General features: G+C 35.7%; 2 protein-coding genes across 3 annotated transcripts in view; both read left to right on the forward strand.

The window, feature by feature from the left end:
- HORMAD1 (HORMA domain containing 1) overlaps positions 1 to 2,906 on the forward strand; it is a 16,698-nt gene extending 13,792 nt beyond the window's left edge. Inside the window, 2 exon segments of the mRNA XM_008584591.1 lie at positions 1,313 to 1,384; positions 2,826 to 2,906. Coding sequence (XP_008582813.1) covers positions 1,313 to 1,384; positions 2,826 to 2,906 — 153 coding nt within the window.
- Positions 2,907 to 4,430: 1,524 nt separating this feature from the next.
- Positions 4,431 to 24,550, forward strand: part of GOLPH3L (golgi phosphoprotein 3-like) — a 41,853-nt gene continuing 21,733 nt past the window's right edge. Inside the window, exons 1-3 of one of the 2 annotated variants that reach the window (XM_008584606.1) lie at positions 4,431 to 4,605; positions 5,048 to 5,184; positions 6,477 to 6,671. In XM_008584606.1, coding sequence (XP_008582828.1) covers positions 6,489 to 6,671 — 183 coding nt within the window. In that variant the 5' untranslated portion in view covers positions 4,431 to 4,605; positions 5,048 to 5,184; positions 6,477 to 6,488. The remainder of the gene's footprint in view (positions 4,606 to 5,047; positions 5,185 to 6,476; positions 6,672 to 24,550) is intronic. The other variant, XM_008584601.1, reaches the window with a different exon arrangement.

Raw genomic sequence — 24,550 nt, forward strand, 5'->3', positions numbered from 1 at the left:
GAAGATATAACAACTACAATCCTTTGAAGTTGTTACAACAAGCAAACAGAAAGGACATTGTTGGGTGGGAGGGGGGAGAGGGAGGAGGGAGGGAGGTTTCGGTGATGGGCCATAATAATCAACCACACTGTAGATCGACAAAATAAAAATTTAAAGGAAAAAAAAAAAGAATTAGTGCTTCTAGCAGCAAAATGTTCTATACATCCGGCTTCTATTTAGGATGAGTATCCTTTACCAGGATATAGGGAGAGAGGCAAGCATTAAAAACAATTATTAGACGGCTGGCCCATGGCTCACTTGGGAGAGTGTGTTGCTGATAACACCAAGGGCAAGGGTTCAGATCCCTATATAGAGATGGCCAGTTGGCTCACTTGGGAGAGCATGGTGCTGACAACACTAAATTAAGGATTAAGATCCCCTTACTGGTCATCTTTAAAAAAGAAAAAAACAATTATTAGACAAAATTTCCTTCTAATGTAACATTAAGATGCTTTCGGAACATAAATTCATTCCTTAAATAGTACATGTTTTTGAATACGAACTGTCAGCCAGAGTACTCCTGATTTTAAGAATCATGACTGAATTATGGTTAGGAAAAGGCAAGAAATGAAAATTTCCAGTGGTATATACACTAAAGAAGTTAACATTGGAAAGGGCATTTCAAGCATGAAAAAAGAAGTATGTCCTTTTAGGGAATAGAAATATGACAGCTAATAATTTGTTGTCTTCCAATATTCGTTTTAATACCTGCATATACAGCATTATTCGCAATAATCAAAAGGTGGGAAAAACCTAAATGTCCATCAACAGACAAATGGATAAACAAATGTGGTATATCCATAAAATGGAATATTATTCAGCAATAAAAAGGAATGAAGTACCAGTACATGCCACAACTTGGATGAATCTTGAAAACATTATGCTAATTAAAAGATGCCAGTCACAAAAGTCCACATATTATATATAATTCCATTTATTTGAAAGTCAGAATTGGGAAAGCTATTGAGACAGAAAGTCTTAGGGCTGGTGGGAGGATAGGGGGATAGGAGAGTGGTAGCAAAAGAGTATGGGGTTTCTTTTTGGGGTGATGGAAGTATTCTAAAATTGACTGTGGTTATGTTTGCACAACTCTGTGAATATACTTAAAATCATTGAATTGTATACTTTTAAATGGGTGAATCGTATAGTTTCTGAATTATATCTCAATAAAGCTGTTTTTAAAGAACTGTATATAGTTGCATAAGGTTGAAAAATCAAGTGTTGGCTGTTCTTTGGGAAATAACCAATTAGTAATTATTCTGTCTTTTTGGAGGCAAATGGAAATCAACCAGTAAAATCTTCTAAAGAAAATCGGAAGAGAGGTCACCCTGAATCTGGGAAAACAGTAAGTCTTATGATAATGTATAGGTTGAATAAAATGGCAAGTATCAGAATATAATTACTATACATTAAATTTTAAATGATAAGTTCAATAATATTCCTAGATATACCTCAGAGCTCTGATCTTGTTTAAATATATTTTGTTCAAAAAAGGAGGTGATTTGGGGGCTGGCCAGTTGGCTCGGTTCGTTAGAGTGCTGCCTTATAGCACCATGGTCAAGGGTTCAGATCCCAGTACTGGTCAGCTGCCAGAAAAAAAAAAAAAAAAGAGGTAATTTTGAAATAAGATACATTATGTTGGTTTATTAATTTTTGCCATGTTAATATCTACTGTCTCATTTTATGAACAACTCAAACTAATTAGAGGAATTTATAAAATAAATAAAAATGAGTTTCAGGAAAAATATGAGTAGAATGAGAAAATGACAATACAAGAATATTCAGGCCCTTTTGTTTATATAGAGCTAAAAATTGATCACAAATTTGATCTGAGCTTTCTAGAGACCAAAAGTAAAGTAGAAATAAAATAAGTTATCAAATCCGTGGGTTCCCTAAAAATGTGGCATCTCCTTGTAGTACCTCGGGTAAAAGAATACTTGATTTATAATTGTTTCATTATAAAACCTTATTTTACCAAATTATATGTTTATAATTTCTGAGATACTCATATTTTCCAACTAGAATTTTTAGTATTGAGGTTAAAATTAAACACCTAAAAACTTACAACTATTTATAAAAATCAAAAATATAGTTGGTTAATACTGTTTTCAATTTACGTAACTTGAAAAGGGAATGGAATAACCTGACATTTCATTAAGACATTAGGTTCTTTAATTTTTCAAATGTATTAAGTTTTAATTTTTTTTCCCGTCACAAAATTGTAATGCAATTTGTTATTCCTAGTGAATTTAACTTTTTCAAGCAAAATCAAAGTGCAGTAACTCAGGGAATCTTGTTAGGCATTTTCTAATTCATTCTCCCATTTATTCAAAAATGTGCGTTAGATATCTAACATCCATCAGGCACTACTAAGTACCAGGTGTACAAAATCAAGACGATTTAAATTCTACATGGCGCCAAGGCAGAATGTTTTTTCTATTTGTAGTTCATTTTTAAGTCTTTTTCCCTTCTCATCCCCCCAAAATATTTGTCTTATTTTGAGGATATAATGTTAAATCTATCTTCTAACTACTACAACAACCCTGATGAAGATCTTACATTTTGCTGGCATATACTTTCAGTAGCCATCAGATGTAAATATGTCAATAATAAATTTTATCCTACTTTTAAGAACCCAGGTATCCTATTTTAGTCGGAAATAGGTATGCTAGGTATATTTTTTTAAAAAAAGAAAGAAACCTCAGAGACATGAAAAACTATCTAAAATTAAAGCATTTATTTAAGCTAGAATGTATCTGTTCTTAGTAGTTGTTTTCTTTTGACAGGTCCTCCATCACTTTGATTCTTCTAGTCAAGAGTCAATGCCAAAAAGGAGAAAGTTTAGTGAACCAAAAGAACATATATAAAAATCACTTTTTCTTCTGTACATTTGCAAAGTTCTTTTCAAAAATTTAAACTAAAGGACACTGTATTACTATTTTAAGGTGTGTTTATCCTGCCTCTGAAAATTTATATGTAGTTTTAAGCACTTCATACACTAAAATGAGGTTCTCAGCTGACTATCATATTTGTGGTTCTTAATCTTATCTGAGGAAAATCTAAGAACTTTTGAATAACACCAAAAGTATAAATGTAATAATTGATTCTGTTCATTATCTACTCAGTATTGAAGTCTTCTATTGTGGTGAACACTTCCTTAAATGTATATTAACTTTTAAGGCCCTCTAAAGACATCTTTTTTGAAACAAATAATGTTTATTTTGGTATCAAAATTTGGTAGGTACTCACTTTTTACTTATGTCAAAACTATATCATTTAAGTGGCTGTATTTATCATTGTGTTGTTATTATATTAAAACAATGTTCTTCAATACTGTGACATAGTATATTAACATAAAATATAATGTACAACCTAAAAATTGTGCTTTACCTTTTTTTTTTTTTTTTTTACATTTTTTACTATAGGACAAAAAGATGACTGATTTTTAAAGTCTGGCATTTTTAGCAGCATAAATAAAATATTGTTCAGTATGTAGGCTCTTTCATGGCTTCTACTGGTTTCTTTTTTTTAACCATGGGGCTCTTTCTGGAAATCATGGCTTCTAATTTTTATTTATTTAGAAGAAAATGTTTACATACCAGTTTTGAGATCATTTTGGTAGATATTACTTTACAAGAAATGAGCACACTTCCTAGAACTTTTGAGTGGTAGTATGAAAGATACTGTGCTTTTAATGAGAAACCTGGGACCTGATTCCAGCTTTTCCCGTTTCCTTTGTTTTAGAAAAGGGAGACCTAAAACTCGGTCAGTTTGCCTCTCCTAGTTTAAGCATCTGTATTCCAAAAACATATTATCCATGGGTTTGTCAGTAAAAAGCGCTATAGAGAATGCAGGTATGTATGTATGCGATGGTAGAAACGTACCCATCCTGCTTAATGTAAACCAAATAAACGTCCACAAACTGCCCCAGATCAGTTTTTCTGCAACAGGCAAGTCAGGGACAAGGTGATCATCAGAGACAACCAATTTTAAAATGTTTGTTTATTCGTAGCTTTAGAGGTTCCAACACACCTCACCTAATTGTCCCAGTATATGCTGCTTCAGGAACACACCTGCTACACTGAAATTGACCAACAGAAACCTTTCGAGATTGGCAGCCCATGTTAACTCACTGAACGCTTTGATTGGCTGGTTTAATGGGGGTGGGGAGCGCAACCCTCTTTCCTCTCTTCCACAAAGGTTCCTTCATTGGATTGACCAGCTGTCAGGTTGAACCCAAACCTGCTTCCTTTTGGTGGTGTTTGTCTGGATCGCAATACAGTAGCCGGGGGGAGAGCCTCCCCTCGTAAACTCCGATTGGCTAGACTCAATCTTGATGGTTTCTGATTGGCTCAATAAAGAAACACCAAGGTAGGTTGCCTAGTGATTCTGAGGAAGCTGATGTGTTATTCCTTCTCTGCATCGAAGGATCAGGAAGTTTGTGCTCTCTGCGTGGCTGAGAAGTTTTTCACCTACTAGGACGCGGGTGGGGTGAGGGAAACAGGTGTCCTAAAATAGAGCGCAATCTTCAGCCTGCCTCCAGCCGTGATCCAGGAGTAACATCAGGTAAGCAACAGGAAAATTACATTTCCTAATGTTCCAAAAAAAAAACCTCTAAATTTTTTATTTTATGAGGAAAGGGAGGTTTTTATTTATTTATTTTTGGCCGTTTGTTTTTTCAAATAGGATTTTTAACTAGTAAATGTCCAGAGAAAATTAATTCCTCAAAGAAAATTCCCCTTAATTTTTTTCCCCCGAAGGTTTAAAGTTTCTTGGATTGGGTTAGGAAATAATCCCTGTTCACTGTGCTAGATCGAGTTAGTGCCCTTAAGCACTTATTTCGTGGTTCTCTTCCTTCTTCTCTCTTCCTGCCTCCTATGAAAAATTATATTTCAAATATTCCCTTGAACAAAGAATCTTTTGTAAGTCACTTCGTTTGTATTTCTATTTTAAATGTTAACGTGCGTTTCTGAGTATTCATTTTAATCAGTATATATTTATCGAGCAGTTACAACGTTAAAGACTTTGTGCTAGTTGCTATGGAGAATATACAAACCCAAGAAGACAATATCCCTGCCCTCAAGAAGTTAACAATTGAGAGACAGCCATACCAAAAGAAAGGCTATAAAAAATACTTTAAAGGAAGTAAGTATAAATAAAGTTCTGTGAAAGTACAGCCAAGGGAGAGACCAATTCTAGCAATGGGGCATATGGGTAATGTAGAAGGAGATTCACTTAAGGCTTTACACTGGGATCTTCAATAGGCCTATGAGGAATGGGTAGAATTCAAAGAGGAAGGGAAAAGGGAGAGAACCCCAGCAGGTACAGAGAGAGGAATAGAGTCAGAAAGAAAGTATGGGACATGTTTGACAAAAGGTTTGATAACAGTACATAGGGGAAGTAAAGGGAAATATTGCTATATCCAGTTCTACCTGGATTCAGTCATGGGAGCTGGTAAAAATTCGTGCTATACTTTTGATATTGAAGATATTTTATATAATTGCTGGTTAAAAATATTTGTTGAATATCATCTTTAAAACTGACATCTAGGTTTATATCAAATATGCTAACTTTAACCTTAAGCTTTAGCACAGATGATTTAGTGCAGTTTCTTTTGACTGTAGATTTTTTAAACAACTATAGTGCATGGTATAAAAGGGCATGTGCTTTGATTTTTTTTTTTTTTTTGAGAAAGCATTTTTTAATCTTTTAACATTCTCTTGCCAATACTTTTTGTTGGCAGCTATTTGTGTATTTGCAAGATGCCTAGCTAGAGCTAGAGATGCTAAGTTTACTTACTATGTGGAATTAACTATACTTGACCTTGGTGTTATACAGCTGTGTTCTACACATGATTTTCTGAGTGTTATTCTCTAGACTAATGATCTCCAAAGTGAGTGCATGAAATGAGTCAGGAGATGGGATGGAAATATTAGAACATGTATTTTTATTTAGTTTTTCTTACTCTTTTTTACTTTCTATTTTTGTGTGTGTGTTTTATAATGTAGTACCATTGAACATTTATAGAAATTGTATATAAATTACTAGATGCATTTGGGGGCTGGATGCTCAGAATTTTTTGCTGTTCCATCTTATTTAACTCGGGGATCCATTTTATGAAAGAGGAGGTAGACGTTCACTCCTGGGTTACAGCTTATGCATGATAAATCAGTAGGCTTAAAAGATGATCATTTCTACTGGACTTAGAATTACTGATTTGATCTCTTGTCAGTGCCATCTGTGGAGTCCAAGCTATTGTACTTTGGAAAAGATATTGTATTACCTAATTCTTCCAGTCATTACTCCTGTCTTTCTTACTATATTTAAGTTTATAAATGTATCCTACTTGTATTCATTTTTAGTGTGAATGTATGAATATCTGTATAGGTTTATTTATATAAGCACACATGTGGATATTTTTTCACCACTCCCTCCAGAAACAGGTAAGAATGACCACTTTAACTCACCGGGCCCGTCGCATTGAAATAAGCAAGAACTCTGAAAAGAAGGTGGAAAATGAGGAAGGTAACAACCAAGAGAGGAGTCCTGACAGTGAAGACTCTGGAGACTCTAAGGATATCCGCCTCACCCTTATGGAAGAAGTATTGCTCCTGGGACTAAAAGATAAAGAGGTAAAGCAGTTAGGTTTGCTAGGCTATCTCAAAGACTCTTAAATATGGGAATAGTTTGGAAATAATGTGATGGGATATTTTCATTAATGCTAAATTGGCTTTAGAATTGTGCTCCAACCGTCTGGGATATGGAAGAGTTTGGGAGGGTGAGTGGTACTTGGAAGGTAAAATCCAGAAGTATAATTACTTGAAGTGTAATTTAATTATAAAATTACTCCAGAATGTTAGAGGACACAGGAGAGGATAATGCAAGGGGTCTTCAAAAAAGTTTATGGAAGGATTTGTATTCTTTTAATTCCATTTTTCCATGAACTTTTTGAAGTGCCCTCGTACAGTGTAAAGTTTTGTACTTGTAGTTTCCCAAATCAGGTTGATGGTGAAATAATAACCTCTTACTAAAGTAAGAAAGAGGGGCCCACGTATTGAAATCTTCTTGCGCTTTGGAGAGAGAAAGTCTTTTAAATGAAAACACAAGGAATGTGTGTAATTAGCTGTCTTATAGAAATACCCAATGGGTAGGTTTCTTATAGCAGAAATAATTTTTCCTTTCTCTTCTATAGATCTGCAGAAATTAAATATCAACAATTGATGAGGATTATATTAATTTTAGAAAAATTTTTAAAATGATTTCAGCTTTCCCTTTCTTTCTAAATTTCTCCTTATTATTAGAACATTTATTTTATAGTAGAATTAGTCTTGAGTTAGTAAGTTGTTATATAACCAAATATTTTCCTGGATTTTCTACTAGTAGCATACATTATCCTTCATTTGTAATTTAACTTTTTACTATGTTTTCCCATCACTTTCTTCCCTCATGAGGAAGTATATAGATGTAATATTTTCAACAATCTGTTTCCTTTCCAACAAAGTCTTCAGTAAATACCAAAAAAAAAAAAAAAAGGTATGTTTAGAGACATGCCCATATGTATTGGCCAAGACACAGATCAGAAGATCTTGCCCAGAAGTGTATTTTCCTGTTTTTGCTGAGAAAGCTGATGAGGCAGGTATGTTTAGAGACATGCCCATATGTATTGGCCAAGACGCAGATCAGAAGATCTTGCCCAGAAGTGTATTTTCCTGTTTTTGCTGAGAAAGCTGATGAGGCTCCAGTTTCATAAAAGGCAAATAAATGAAAAAGCAAAACCAGCTCTCCAAAAAAATGTCAGAATAGAGCTGAAGATTAGGTAGTATAAATACTGTCCTGATATGTTTACACAGTGCCTGGGAAACATTCACTGACTATTGAAGAAGAATATATTAGAAAAAGCCATTTGGCTTTTTTAGTTTTGAATAGGAATGATTAATTTCCTGCTAACCCTAGACACTGGAATTTTTGCTTCTGTGTTCTAAAGAAACTGCCTTGTCTTTGTGTGTTTATACATTTTTAATAGTTAATATAAATTTTAGGATATAGAATAAAAATAAAGGAGCTCATTAAGAGCTATGACAATAGTGAGTACTCAACATATTGGTGAGATACTGTACCAAATGGGTGAATAACAATTAACCACCCTTTGACTTGCTCTAATTTTATTTTTCAAGATAGTTGAATTTTTAGCATTCAGTTGGCTCAGGAAGAATAAGAGTTAATAAATCCTTAGGTGTAAATAAATAGGAGAGGTCAAACCTTCTGATTTATTTAAGTACTAGTAGTTACAAAACGCCAGTTACATAACTATCTCTAAAAATATTAAATTGATTTCCATCTCTACTTATTTTCTGCTCATCTTCCAAACTATTACTAGATTTGGAGACACCTATTTATTACTTAGCATTATGCCAAATAGAAAGGTAAATGTAAAATAGTGTAATGTATGGCCCCTGCATTCTAGTTGGGGAGACAAGAGATACATACTTTATAAAAATTAAGTAACCCAAAGGTCTATCAACAGCAGAATGGATAAAAAGGAATCGTTCTTTTATTTAAATGAGTATAAATATGTTTTCTATACAGAATGAAAATGAGCATTGTTACAAAACATGTATGTTTCTCACATAATGTTCGGTGAAGGAAGCCAGACACAAAAAATACATATTGTATGATTCCATTTATATGAAATTCAAAAAACTATAGTGTTTTTTGTTGCATATTTAGGTGGTAAAACTATAAAGGAAAGTAAAGGAGGGATTACTATAGTTGTTAGGATAGTGGTTACTTTTATGGAAGGTATAGGGGAAGGAAAGGGTTGTTAGTGGTTAGAAAGGAGCATGAAGGGATTTCTGGGTACTAACAGTTTTTTGTTTCTGGACTTGCAGAGATTTCATAGATCTTCGCTTTGGGATCATTGAGCTTTCTACTTTTGTGTGCTCTTTTGTATGTGTATTATATTTCATACTACAAAGGATTTTTTCAAGTAAACAAAAAAATTAAAGTGAACAACAATAAAAAACAGCAGATTTTTTCATGTTAAAACAATCAGAGCTGAGGGAGTTAAAGAGGAGAAATCATCGTGGGTTGGAATAATCTGGAAAAGAATAGAAGGAAGTAAAACAAGCCTTAAGAATGCGTAGGATTAACATAAATGTAGAGATGGGAACACATTCTGGATGAGAGAACCTGAGTGACCAAAGGTATCATGAGCTCGATTTGTTTGGTAGGTAATTGAGTAGGCTAGGGTGACTAAAGTATGTGGCATTATTGGGGAATAATGGGATTCAAAATTGGCAAGTTAGATTGAAAACAGATGATGGAAGATTTCAATTTCCAGGCAGAGACTTTTAGACTTTTCTTTTGCTAAAACCTCAGTCTAATAAAAACAGCAAAGCCCACATAATTTTTATGTTCAAATTAAGGACATAATGATTTTTTTACTCTTTGTTCTTTGTGAGAATATGGGGTTTTTTGTTTGTTTGTTTGTTTGTTTTGACTGGTAAGGGGATCGCAACCCTCAGCACAGTGTTGTCAGCACCACGCTCAGCCAACGCTTAGCCAGTGAGTGCACCGGCCATCCCTATATAGGATCCAAACCCGCAGCCTCGGCGCTCCCAGCGCCTCACTCTCCCGAGTGAGCCACGGGGCTGGCCCGTGAGAATATGTTTTAATGTGTATATAATTACTTGTTTTTACATGGTTTGAGTTTCGTGACATGTCAAAAAAATCCTAAATGTTGAAATTTGGATTCCAAACTCCCAAGTTTTGCTGCAGATTTCCATAAGGTCGTCTGGTTAGAACCCAGTACTATAATTTTTTTTCAAATTATATCTGTTTCAAAAAATATATAAAGGGCTGGTCAGTCAGCTCAGTTGGTTAGAGCATGGTGCTGATAACACCAGCCAGCTGCCAAACACACACACACACACACACACACACACACACACTCTTCAAGAATTGTAGGACTAGAAAGGATGACAGTAGGCCATATATTCAAATTGCTAGTGAAATATTGTCATCCTTTTAAGATTATTTTGAATAGCTGCTGCCACAGACTAGTTCTAAAATATTAAGATTCATTGTCTTATGAAAACTATCAGGAAATTTAAATATCGTTTGAAGAACCTACCCTTTCAAGTACATTTAAAATTAGATATTATCTCAGTTAAAAAACACTGACCTCAACGAGAAAATAAAACTTGAGTACCAGCCTGACCAAAATAAAATATTTCCTGTTGAAATCAGGACCCTGTTAGTCATTATTGCCTTTGGTAAGAGTTTTGATATAGATATTATTGACTCATGAACAATGAATGCTTTAATTGAATTGCTAGTATATTTAAAACCTCATTTATTAGAATCCTTATTTAAGTTACCAAAAAAATTAAGTTACCTATAAGAGGAGTGAGCCTAGAATGCTTTTGACTTAAAAAAAATTTTTTTTTCCTTTTTTTTTTGTCTTTTTTTTTTTTTTTTTTTTTTTTTTTTTCCATGACCGGTAATGGGATTGCAACCCTCGGTGTCGCACCCGCACCGTGCTCAACCAGTGAGCGGACCGGTCTCTACATGGGATCTGAACCCTCAGCAGGAGCGCCACAGCGCTCCCAAGCGCCGCACTCTACTGAGTGCGCCACCGGGCCAGCCCTTAAAAAAAATTTTTTAATTGACACGTAATAATTGTACATGTGTATGGAGTACAGAATGATATGTTGATACATGTATACAATGTGTAATGATCAAATCAGGGTAGTTACCGTACACCTTCTCTCAAATATTTATCATTTCTTTGTGTTGGGAATATTCAAAATCCTCTCTTCTAGCTATTTGAAGATATTCAATAAATTATTGTTAATTATTGTCACCAAACAGTACTATAGAACACTAGAACATATTCTTCCTATCAAGCTGTAAGTTTGTATCCATTAATAAACCTTCTCTCTATTACCCCTTCCCCTTCCCCTTCTCAGCCTCTAGTAAACCACAGTTGTTTTTTTTTTTTCCTTTTTGTCTTTTTTCATGACCGGCAATGGATCGCAACCCTCAGTGTCGCGCCCGTACCGGACCAGGACCGGCAACGGGATCGCAACCCTCGGTGTTGCACCCGCACCTCGCTCAGCCAGTGAGCGGCCGGTCTGTATGTGGGATCCGAACCCTCGGCGGGAGGGCTGCTGCGCTCCCAAGCAGCGCACTGTAGCAGTGCGCCACCGGGCCGGCCCATAAACCACAGTTCTATTCTCTTACTTCTATGAGTTCAGCTTTTTTTTAGCTCCCACATATGAGTGAGAACATTTGGTATTTATCTTTCTGTTCCTGACTTATTTCACTTAATGTAATGTCTTCCAGGCTCATCCATGTTGCCAAAAATGACAGGATTCATTCTCTTTTACAGCTGAGTAGTATTCCATTATGTATATATACCACATTTTCTTTACCCATTCATCTGTTGATGGACACTTAGGTTGATTCCATATCTTGGCTATTGTGAATAGTGCTGGAATAAACATGGAGGTGCAAATATACTGATTTATCTTAGGTATACTAATTTTCTTTCCTTTGGATAAATACCCAGTAGTGGGATTTCTGGATCATACAGTAGTTCTGTTTTTAGTTTTTTGAGGAATCTCCATACTGTTTTTCCATAATGGCTGTACTAATTTACATTCCCACCAAAGGTGTTTAAAAGTTCCTTTTTCTCAACATCCTTTCCATCATTTGTTATTTTTTGTCTTTTTGATAAAAGTCTTTCTAATGGGGGTGAGATGATACCATTTTTTTACCTTTGGTGATAATCTTTTAACCTCTTACCTTTTCAGTTTGTGGATACTGTTTTTTAACCCTCCTCCCTTCTTTACAAAGCTTTCTCCTGGTAATGCCATTTATTTATTAAGTTATTTCTCTCTCCTCCCCTCTCCTCCCCTCTCCTCCCCTCCCCTCTCCTCCCCCACTCCCCTTGTCCCCTCTTCTCCTCCGCATCTTCTCACCTCCCCCATTCCACTTTCCCTTTCCCCCCCCTCCCCACTCTCCTCTCCTCTCCTCTCCTCTCCTCTCCTCTCCCCTCCCCTCCCCTCCCTTCCCCTCACCTCTCCTTTCCTCAACCCTTGATTTTGGTGTTTGCTCTAACCACCTGAGCTAACCAGTCAGCCCTATGCCATTTTTTGAGTACTTACTATGCACTGTGAAATAAAAGCTTTTTACCATAATTCTTATATGTCACTGTAGTAAAAATTGGCAAGAAGTATTGTTAATTGGAATTATGGAAATATATTTTCATTCATTTTTTTGGTCGCCAAAAATTTATTGAATGTCTCTTATATGTCAAGTCCTGGATGTACACAGAAAACAAAGACAATAATTCCTGCTTATAAGGTCGTTTATGGTCTAGTGGCATGGGGTTGTTCAGAGAGGTTGGGAGTGGGATCAGGAAAGTCAGCAGACCGTTATGATACCGTGTGATATGTGCATAACTACATTCTGGGTACTGAGGGAACAAGAGGAAATGCACCTAACTGAGATGGGTGGTAGGAAGAAGTAGTGGGAGAGGGAAGGAGAAGAGATGTTGGGAAAGACTTTTGAGAGGTGATAACTCTTAACCTGAATTCTGAAGATTAGCAAAAGTTAGTCTGTGAAGAAAAACAGGTTCTAGGAAAAACGTACATCAACTGGATGCTTGTGATAATTTCAGTGATTTGCAACTGGAATAACCACAGATATTTTTGACAGTATCCCATCTCCTTTAAATGAACTCTGATATTTTGAAACTCAAGTACCAAACAGAACTGGATGTTCAGTTATATGTTTTATTGTTTAAGTTTTCTAAAATTGTGAAATACAGCATATCCAGAAAAGTGTAAAGAACACATATGGACGGTTTGACAAGTAATTTTAAAGCACTCACATAACTACCAATAGAACAATATCAGCATCCTAGAATCCTCCCCTTGTACCTTTCCCTAATCATATGTTGCTCACATCCCTGTAGTTTTAACATGCGTATACATCCCTAAACAATATATTTTAGTTTTGCCTGTTTTTAAGCTCTGTATTATTGGGTTAATACTTATATGTTCTTTCATTCAATATGATGTTCGTGAGATTCATCCTTGTTGTTGTGTATAATTTAATTTAATCCTGTTCATTGTGATAACTTATTTGATTATATGAGTATATCACTGTCCATTCTTTCTATGGGTTAATGGACTTTCAGGAATCCAGTATGAACATTGCTGCTAAGAATAATGTCCCTGTACTTGTCAATTATGTTCTTTCAAACAATGCCACTACTCCGATCACCTGACAGCCAATGTTGGGCAATCCAGTGGCCCAGTTGGTACTACATCCTGCTCCCATGCAGAGACATTCTCTGGTGAGTGTTCTCAGCTGGGAAGGGGGTGGGTATGATTCTTATCTGGTAAATATATTAAACTACATATTTTGGGTAATCTAGCAAATGAAGTTTTGCTTCCCTCTTGGCAACTTGTGTCAAAGTTACTCTAGTCTGAGTCAGCTTCTACTGGGGGAGATCCATGGCACCTGCTGCGAAAAGATTGTCCAAAATGCCTAAGAAAATATTTCTCTGATGCAGATAGCCTTCAACCCAATGCCTGTATTGTTGAAGGGGGAAAAACATTTTATTAAATTCTAAGTCCAGCAGCTTTACTCATGTCCACCAGCTTTTTGCATGGAGAATAATGTGTATCTAACCAAGGATGATCTAGGATAATTTTTTATATTGGGTACTTTTTTATATTGGGTATATTTTTTTATATTGGGTATGTTTTATATTGGGTACTCTATGGGACTCTTTAGAAGACTTGTTTTATATGTATAAATTTAGGTTATTACAAATAGAAGATTTTGTACCTTAAAAAACAAAACAAAACAAAACAAAAAAAACAATGCCACTAGTCATACTTATAGAAAAAAATGATAAATCAGCCTGGATAAAACTTTAGTTTTTAATTATAAAGTATGTTAATGTTGTGCTTTTTCAAGCTACTGATGATCCTTCATTAGGTATAGTTCATCATTATAATTTATTAGCAATGAAAGATTAGAAGTAAAAGATTTGCTAAAGCTGGTGAAAAAAAAATCATCTAATCAAAAAGATTTTAAAGGGCCGGCCCAGTGGCGCACTGGATAGTGCGCCGCTTGGGAAGCGCAGCGGCGCTCCCGCCCGAGGGTTCGGATCCCACATACAGCCCGGTCCCCGCTCACTGGCCGAGCGAGGCGCGGGAGCAACACCGAGGGTTGCGATCCCGTTGCCGGTCCCCGGTCCGGTACGGGGGCGACACTGAGGGTTGCGATCCGTTGCCGGACACGGAAAAAGACAAAAGACAAAAAAAAAAAAAAAAAAGATTTTAAAAATCAGTCACAATAAACCATCCATTCCCATTTTGGCTTCTTTAACTTAGATACTGCTAATCAAAACTGTTCCAGAAGCATCCTATTGAAACTCTCTACTTCACTGGGTTTTGCTTCCCTCTCTGCAAAATAAAGAATTGAATAATTTCCAAGGAGTCTTCTATCTCTAAAATTAATCTGAGTTATTATTAAATAAAAATTTATCAGGGGCTGGCTGGTTAGCTCAGTTGGTTAGAGGTTGGTGCTGATAATACCAAGGTCCAGGATTCAATCCCTGTACTGGCAACTGCCAAAAAAAAATTATTATTGATCATTTTATTATTGTTAGCCAGCTTTTAAATTTAGGTAATTAACTTTTGGGATAAGACTTGCGGCTGCATGTAATTAGGATTTTAGGTCTTCCATTGTGGTTTTAGGTGAGGAACTTAGATGTCTCTTAGGTATCGTTTCAACTTTAATCTAGATTTCTGCTTAGTAGAATAGTAAGAAAACTGTGCTTTTATTTTTGAGCTTCCATACATTACTATTTTGGGTGGCACTTTGGAATAGTCAAGTAGAATATTGGAGATATACCACTGCTGCCCATTCTATGTAGACAACTAATTGCACTAATTATGCTTTATGTGGCAGTTAACTCTTTCCCAGTACCATCATCCTTTGCCATTAGAAGGATTGCTTTTAACATTTTCACTCTGCTCATAAGAAAGATTTAAAGGAATAATGCAAGACTTGAAATTGTAAAAGTTCACTCAAACTGTTATTATTCCTGTTTGTTTTAGGGGGAAAATGTGTAAATACACTACATGCTTTTGATAAAGAATTTAACCAATAGAGATATAATTAACAATTTTAAAAAAAGAAATTTCATTTCCCAGAAATATTGCGAATATTATTAGACATCTTTTTTTAGTTTAAAACATTGCCTTTTTTCACAATTATGAATAATTCAGACATACAAAAATGGATAAAAAAAAATATGATGAACTCCCATGTAACCAGCATCAACTCTCTATGCATACATTCAGATAAAACATTGCCTTTTTTCACAATTATGAATAATTCAGACATACAAAAATGGATAAAAAAAAAATATGATGAACTCCCATGTAACCAGCATCAACTCTCTATGCATACATTCAGATAGGATACAGCAGATCTGGTGAATTATGGTTATAGAATTAGAATATACATGTTATAAGTCTTGACAGCATAAAAATTATAATTAAAAAGTAGGGAAGTAAGGTAATAAAGTATGGGAGGGATATTAATTTTTATCTTTCATAGCAAGAAGTTAATTAGATACAATAGTCCCGTCCCCTCTTATCTACAGGGGATACGTTGCAAGACCTCAAGTGGATGCCTGAAAACAGTGGATGGTATTGAACCTGATTGCCATCAATTAGAACACATTTCTGTTCATGTCTTCCACCTGCAAATTTAATGCCTTTTCCATCTTAACTAAGCATTTATCACATACTATGGAAGTGACTTTTGCAGTCTGAGGTGCAACAGCAAAACTAGCATGAATTTTTCTCCTTCACAATTTGACAGATAGAAGATTTGTTCTTACCATAGATCTTAGCAAGCTCAGCATATGATTTTTTTTCTTTGCTTAAGTTGAGAACTTTCATCTTTTCACTTAAAGGAAGCACTTTGGGGCTTCTCTTTAGCATATCTGAATTGCAGCATCACTACTCTTGTGCTTCAGGGCTGTTATTAAGTAGAAAAAGGTTACTTGAACACAAGCACTGAGATACCTCTAATTCAACCTGATTAGTAGATGGCTACTGAGTGACCTACTGGCAGGAAGAATATATAGCAAGGATATGTTGAACGAAGGGGTGATTCATGTCCCGGGCGGGACAGGGATGGAGCTAGACAGAGTGGGATTTCATCACACTACTTAAAGCAGCGTACAATTTAAAACTTAAGGATTGTTTACATCTGGAATTTTCCATTTAATGTTTTCGGATAGCAGTTGACTGCAGCTCATAAACTGTAGAAAGCGAAACCTCAGATAAGGGGGGACTACTGTGTTGTCTAAAATTGCAATTTAGTTAAAAAATGACCCCAACCTCTTAAATATCTCTTTTCTTAACTACTTGAAAGGGGTCTTTTAGGAAATATCTCTTGTAATAGAGGAATGTTTGAAGTTCAGTAATTGCTTCAATTTTACTTCATTTACTTTTTCTTATGTTAAATTTATGTAAAATTATATTTATTGCACTTTATTTTTAAAATTGCACATATAGAATAATTTATCTCATTTTTTAAAAACGTAATAAAACTAATTTTACTTGAATTTGATATTAAAAGGAAATTGAGGTTAAGCTAAATATTGCTTTTCTTCATCCCAAGATATTGTTTCAAAAGGCCCCACTAAGGTTAAGAAAAGAGCTCATAAAAAACATAAGGCTATGTGTGGTCTTTGGCTCCTAATTCAAACAAACCAACTGTAAAAAATTATTTATTAAACAACTGATGGAATATGAAGACTTACTGAAATTTAAGGAATTCTTGTTAATTTTTTTAGGTGTGATATTGTATTAAAAGTTTTCAAGAAAATCCTTATCTCTTGGTGAGAGTATTACAGTATTTTATGGGTGAAATGATACAATGGCTGGAATTTGCACAGAAATAATCTAGGGTGTGGTGGAATGGGAGGTAAAGATGAAAGAAGGTTATATTGGTAACTGTGAAGATAGGTGATAACTACATAGAGCTTCATAATCTCCCTACTTTGTATATGTTTGAAAATGTTAAACCAAAAATGTTTTCAAAAACATTGGCACAGGGCCGGCCCGGTGGCGCACTGCTACAGTGCGCCGCTTGGGAGTGCGGTGGCGCTCCCGCCGAGGGTTCGGATCCCACATACAGACCGGTTCCTGCTCACTGGCTGAGCGAGGTGCAGGTGCGACACGGAGGGTTGCGATCCCGTTGCCGGACACGAAAAAAGACAAAAAAAAAAAAAAAAACATTGGCACAATCAACTATGTTTTAATAAAAAGATTAAAATAAATTTAAAAATAAAAGATTCAGCAACAGCAACAACAAAAAGACATTGGAGTCATTTTTTTTTTTAACCACAAGATTCAATTTCAGACAATATCCTATTGACTCCCTTTTGTGAAAGATGATGAAATCAGCACTCTCACAGTTTCTTCTACCTCTACTTCCCAATATTTTATGAAGGTTTATAACATATACATCATCTTTTGTTCTATAATTAACACAAACCTTTGCTAGGAAGGAAAGCCACAGAGTTGGGTTTGGGAGAGAAACTGATGGGAAAATTGGTCCATAGGGGAGAAGATATGTGTATTTTATGTGTAGAGAAAAATGAGGTTTTACATACTGCCAAATGATAATAGAGTGATGGAATTTATGAGTGATTTTTATTTTGTTATGATTTTTTTCTTTTCAAAATTTCTACAATGTGTATATGCTAGTTCGTAATCAAGGAGAGAAAAGCTATTTGAAAACAAAAGATATATCTATACTTACTTTTGCTCTTCTGAGGTTTGAACATACCATAATTGCCTTTAAAAACTGTTTCTAGGGCTGGCCCCATGGTGCACTCGGGAGAGTGTGGCGCTGGGAGAGCAGCCGCGCTCCCGTCGTGGGTTCGGATCCTATGCGGGCGACACCAAGCCAAGGGTTGCGATCCCCTTACCGGTCACAAAAAGGACAAAACAAACAAACAAAAAAAAACTGTTTCTAAATTGATTTTAAATCGTTTATTTGATTAGTTGTGGGAGATAGATTTGGAGTCCTGGACATGTTTTCAGATTTTTGCTCCCCCTTGTCAATTCTCTCTTTTCTTCACTTCTCTTTGGACTGTATCAATGAAGATTCCTTTTTCTCATAAGTAACAGATTGTGGGAAAAGAAAGGCATATAAGTTACTGTTTGGTGTGCTAAAATTGCACTTAAGTTTTTTAGAGTAGAAATTAAAGATATTTTTATTGAGCAGAATAAGATTTAAAGCTTGTATAGGAATATTCAAGGATTACCAGTTGCTTGCCTTTGTTCTGCATTTCCTTTTCACTGACAAAGCAATTGCCATGTTTTTTATTTTTTGAAATTTTGATAATGGCTTTAAGAAAAAAACAAAAACAAAAACCTCAACTGGAAGCCCTGAGAAAACTAATAAACTGATCATTATGACTAGTTTTGTGTCTTTCCACCCAGATTTTTTAATAAGCCTGAAAGGATATAATCTTCATTTAGTTCATTGAAAAAATTTGTCCATTTGTCTAGGTATATAATCCATTCTTCCCATTCAGGCTGAAATAATTCATTAAACTAGAATAACATCCAGGTCACAGTTACTCATTCCCCAATATGATAAAGCAGAGTGGGCTTTTAATGCTCAATCTATTTTATGAAGTGTCTCTATGGGCTGTGTGGACATAAACATATGAATTAGATTTAGGATGAATTACATTAATTTGTGAAACAGGGATTTAGATCAAATCCTGAAAGCCACTCTTCTTAGAGTAATTTTTGGGGAGGAAATATGTAAAAACAGTTTTGTTTGTAGAATTTTTGATAACCCCTTGAGATCATTATATTTATTACATTGGGCTTTGGAATTGGACATATAGAAAAGGCTTCAAGAAGACATAATAAAATTCCTTCCCAAGCAGCTTTAATTTTGAATCTTCAGATTTGAAGTTTTTCCTAGTAAAGTGATATTTTCTCTGTAGATAATTGGGAAAAATTAGAAAATCATGTTAAAGTAGACAGTATTTTATAGAATTGTGATAATCTTGAATACTCAATTATATACTGGCTTTTTTTTTTTTTTTTTTTTTTTTTTTTTTTCTTTTTCCGGGTCCGGCAACGGATCGCAACCCTCAGTGTTGCCCCCGTACCGGACCGGGGACCAGCAACGGGATTGCAACCCTCGGTGCTGCCCCCACGCCTCGCTCAGCCAGTGAGCGGGAACCGGTCTGTATGTGGGATCCGAACCCTCAGGCGGGAGCGCCGCCGCGCTTCCCAAGTGGCGTACTATCCAGTGCGCCACCGGGCCGGCCCCTATACTGGCTTTTTTAATTCAACTTCCTTATAAGTATTTTCTAATGTTATTTTAAAACTCCTTATTTATAAGCATAGTTTTAAATGATGCTTTTTCTTTGCGTTCTTTCCTCTTTTTACCCAAGTAGGCAACTTTAAGATCTTTTACCTTCAGAGTTGTTTAAGGTGTGTCTTCAAGGAAGTTTGAATAAGGAAGGGCACTTAGAATACTTGACTAAGTGGAAATTCAGCATGAAGTGTTGACTGTCTGAACTTATTAAACTCCCATTGCCCAGCCTTTTACAAGAGCAAAATGACATTATCAAAAATTTAAACATGTATAATCTTTGACCCCAAAATTTCTTCCAGAAATTTATTCAACAGAAATACACAAATGAATATTTCTTTATACCATTTTTTTTGTAATAGCAAAAAACTGTAAGCAGGGCCGGCCCGTGGCTCACTCGGTAGAGTGCGGTGCTAATAACACCAAGGCCATGGGTTCGGATCCTATATAGGGATGGCTGGTTTGCTCACTGGCTGAGCGTGGTGCTGACAACACCAAGCCAAGGGTTGAGATCCCCTTACCAGTCATCTTTTAAAAAAAAAAAAAAAAACTGTAAGCAACCTAAATGTACAAGCAGGGGCTTAGATAGATAAATGATAGTGCACCTAAAATACAGTACTATGTAGTCCTTACAACGAATGAGAAGATCTATATTTACTGATGTGGAAAAAGATCCAAAATAATAGGTAAGTGAAAAAAGTTGCCACTTAGTGTAATCTCATTTCTGTAAAGAATATTAATACATATAAATATATAACAATATGCATATTAAAATCTAGAAGAATACCCACTAAATTATCGATAGTGGTCATCTGGAAGGGATAAGATTCCAGGATACTTTCATTTTCTAAATTGTACCTTTCTATAATGGGATCTTTTTTCTTTTTTTTTACAATCATATATTTTATAATCAGGACAAAACAAAGTCCACTATCCAAGGATCGCATTCTGCCAATCCTCCAAGATTTTCCATTGGTCACAAAATAGTGTGCAGTTCCATCTGTTTTTAATAGGTCCTAAGATTTTCTTCTCTTTTCCCTCATATGGGAAGGATCTTCAAAAAGTTCATGGAAAGATTCATTTTATATTTTAATTCTATTTTTCCATGAACTTTTTGAAGTACCCTCATGAAATTGCCTTTGGTAATGAAATTTAATGGTCAAATGGAACTTAGTATGTATGTGCTAGGTCTTCCTGCTCAGACATACCTAAGCATTGGCCCTTTAACACAGAAACTTTATTATGGATGGTAGGAGAATTCACCAAGCTAGATAAATGTATTTAGAGGAAAAAGGATAACTGTATCTTCCACTTACCCTACTACATTTGAATTTGTGTCATGAAGCTGTTCTAAATATTACCATAGATGACAATATTGTAGCCTCTATTGGTCATTTGTACGTGTAGTGCATGGGGGACATGTACTGTTACCTTCTTTCTCAGTGATTATCTTTTTCTAAATCCAGTCTCTTTCTTGTAGTTATACAGGTATTTGCTTTTATTTTTTAAAAACTGCATGTGTGCTTTTATACTTTTTTCCACTATTGCATATTACTCACTAAAAAGAAGTTTTAAATACCTCATTTGGAGAGTTTTACTTGTTTTGAGATGCTATGATGAGAAAAGATGATATTCAAAAACAGTTTTCTACCTCCTGGTCTCCATTGTTTCTTTATTTACAGTGCTTCTCATTTATAGTTCTGTTGACAATCTGACATCACTGTCACTGAAACAGAAGTTACATGGTCAGGAAAAAATGACAAAACAAAGAAAAACTTTCCTGTGATTGCTTTAATACCAACTGAAATGTTTGCACACCTGTCAAGATATATAGTTACCAGGATTATATATAAGTTATGCCTAAATAAACTATGTGTTTTAAAGTAAGTTACCTTAATTAGGCAGCTAAATTGTATAAAACTAAGTATTAATCTAAGAAAATATAGCCTACCTCCCTCCTTAAAGAGGAGTCACAAATATGACTCTTGGAATAGCCATAAGGCAGTCAGGGGAGGGAACTAATTTCAGCCTTGAGTGAAGATCAGGTCCTCAGGAAATTTGGAGATGATTAAGGGATGTTTATGGCTCAAGCTGAGCTTCTGCCAGATTACTTTCTTTTTTTTTTTTTAAAGATGACCGGTAAGGGGATCTCAACCCTTGACTTGGTGTTGTCAGCACCACGCTCACATACATGGGTGTCTATACATGGTAGAACGAATACCGGCTATTTACTGGGGATCCAGGTTTTTTTTTAAAAAAAAGATGACCGGTAAGGGGATCTTAACCCTTGACTTGGTGTTGTCAGCAACACTCTCCCAAGTGAGCTAACCGGCCATCCCTATACAAGGATCCAAACCCGTGGCTTTGGAGTTTTCAGCACCACACTCTCCCGAGTGAGCCACGGGCCGGTCCTCTGCCAGATTACTTTCAATTATACATTTATGCTTTCAAGAAATATTTATTGAGCAGATAAAGGAATTTATAGTCTAGTGAGGACAAACAGTTGATTACAATGTGATATAATAGATGATATGAGAGAAGTATACATAGGCACAGCCAGGTGAGGAACCTAACCCAGAGGGTGGAGTAGAGAGGAAAGCAATGTTAGAGAAGGTTTCATGGAAGATGTGACCCATATACTTAATCCTTGAGTACAAGGAGGAGTTGGGGAAGGAAGAGCACTGGTTCTTCTAAACAGAGAACAATATGTGCAAAGACCAATATGCAAAAATGATGCATTGAGAGCACTTAAAATACTTCAGGATAGGGCCGGCCCGTGGCTCACTCGGTAGAGTGCGGTGCTGATAACACCAAGGCCCCGGGTTCGGATCCTATATAGGGATGGCCGGTTTGCTCACTGGCTGAGCGTGGTGCTGACAACACCAAGCCAAGGGTTGAGATTCCCTTACCGGTCATCTTTAAAAAAAAAAAAAAAAAAAAAAACTTCAGGATAGCTGCAGCATAGTGTTCTATGGGGAGAAGGCTAGAGAGGAAACTAGTAAGCAACTGCTTGGTTTGAGTGCTATACTAAGCCATTTGGACTCAATTCTAAAGGCTGGGAGGAACATTTGAACAATTTTTAAGCACAGGGGAAGAGAGTTATACAATTACACTTGAGCTTAAAGATCATCATGACTATCATGGACAAAATGGAATTGGAGGACCTCTACTGACAGTATGGTGGTCAGATATTAAGTATTGAATAAGTTTAATTTTAAATGTATCGTTGAGCCTTGGAAAATAGAGGTAATATTCAAGGGTGCCCCAAAAAACACCAAAATTAAAATCTAAGAGGTGAGCAATAAATAAACATGAAAACCAGATTTCCCTTAGGTAGATTAACAAATCAATCCAGATATCAGGAATTGGGTGGTCAAGAATAAATCTTGGAGTTGAAGTAGTGAGGAAACTAGGTTTAAATGTGGTTCCAGTTGTGTGGCACTCTTCTAATCCCCCATACTTGCTCTCAGCAGAAACAAATGCAGATCTTCTTTCTGGAGGAAGATATCCTCAAATTAAGCTTCCAGAATCTCACAGATTCACAATAAATCAAATATGGACCTCTTAATCAAAGACCATCAAACATACAAAGACCTTGAGAATCAGTACAAATAACAAACAATAGGTCCCAGATATTAAAATAATCAGACAGAATAAAATATCTATGACATTTTTAAATAAATAAAAGAATCACCAAATGAACAGCAAAAAGAAATTATTACAAGTAACCAGGCAAATGTGAAAGATAACTAATAGAACTTTTACAAATGAAAAATTGTTGAAACCAAAATGAAGAGAGAATTAATAAATTGGAAACCAGATTTAAAATAACTCTCCAGAAAACAATACAGAGAACAAGCAAATGGAAAATATAAAAGAAATATTAAAAGACATGGAGGTTAAAATAAGAAAAATGAAGTCTCAGAAGGAAAGAATAAAAAAAATAGAGAGCCAAAATATTTAGAAGTAAGAGCTGAGAATCTTTGAGAACTGAGAAATGAACACAAATTTACAGGAAGCACAACATATGTCAAACAGGATAAATAAATTCACACACAGTTATGTTGTCAAACCGCAAAACAACAAGAGAGAAGATCTTGAAGGACCAGAAAAAAAACATACGTCACCTACAAAGAAACCACAATCAATGATAAATTTCTCGTTGCAACAATGGAAGCTAGAAGAGGAAGGCATAATATCTTCAATGTGATAAGAGGAAACTATCAACCTAGAATTTTATGTCCAGAGAAACTATCTTTCTTTGGATCCCCATTCTGGCCAGCCCCCCCCCCCCCAAAAAAAGAAAAAGAAATTATCTTTCAAAAATGATGTTAAGTAGGCTGGCTGGTTAGAGCATAGGTTTATAACCCTAAGGTCACAGGTTCAGATCCTGTGCTGGCCATCTGCCAAAAAAAAATGATGGTGAAATAAAGACATACCAGATAAAATAGAGTTTGCCTTCAGCCATCTTTCACTTAAGGAAATTCTACTTTAGGAAGAAGGAAAATGGTACCAGAAAGGAGGTCTCAGATGCACAAAGGGGAATGGTGAGCAAAGTTTTGGTAAGCATCTGAGTAAATCTAAACAAGTGCTACCTATATAAAAATTAATGATGATTATGTTGATATCTCATTTGTGAGGTAAAAAAAAAAAAGGACAATTAGGAGGGGGGTTAAAATATTGATTTTTAATTTAGATTTTATGTTAAATTGTTATGCATGTTAAAATTTTAAGGATAATTTCTAATAGAAAAGAGTGCGTGGGCCGAGCCTGTGGCGCACTCGGGAGAGTGCGGCGCTGGGAGCACAGCAGCGCTCCCACCGCGGGTTCGGATCCTATATAGTGATGGCCGGTGCGCTCACTGGTTGAGCGCGGTGCGGCCGTTCTCAAAAAGGACAAAAAAAGAAGAAAAAAAAAAGAGTGCATTACTTCCAAGCCAGTAAGGAGGAAAAATGGAATTAAAATTTTTTAAAATAGGCCGGCTGGTGGCGCACTGCTACAGTGCGTCGCTTGGGAGCGCGGCGGTGCTCCCGCCAAGGGTTCGGATCCCACATACAGACCG

Source organism: Galeopterus variegatus, unplaced genomic scaffold (assembly GCF_000696425.1).
Source record: "Galeopterus variegatus unplaced genomic scaffold, G_variegatus-3.0.2 Scaffold103, whole genome shotgun sequence".
NCBI classification, from domain to species: domain Eukaryota; kingdom Metazoa; phylum Chordata; class Mammalia; order Dermoptera; family Cynocephalidae; genus Galeopterus; species Galeopterus variegatus.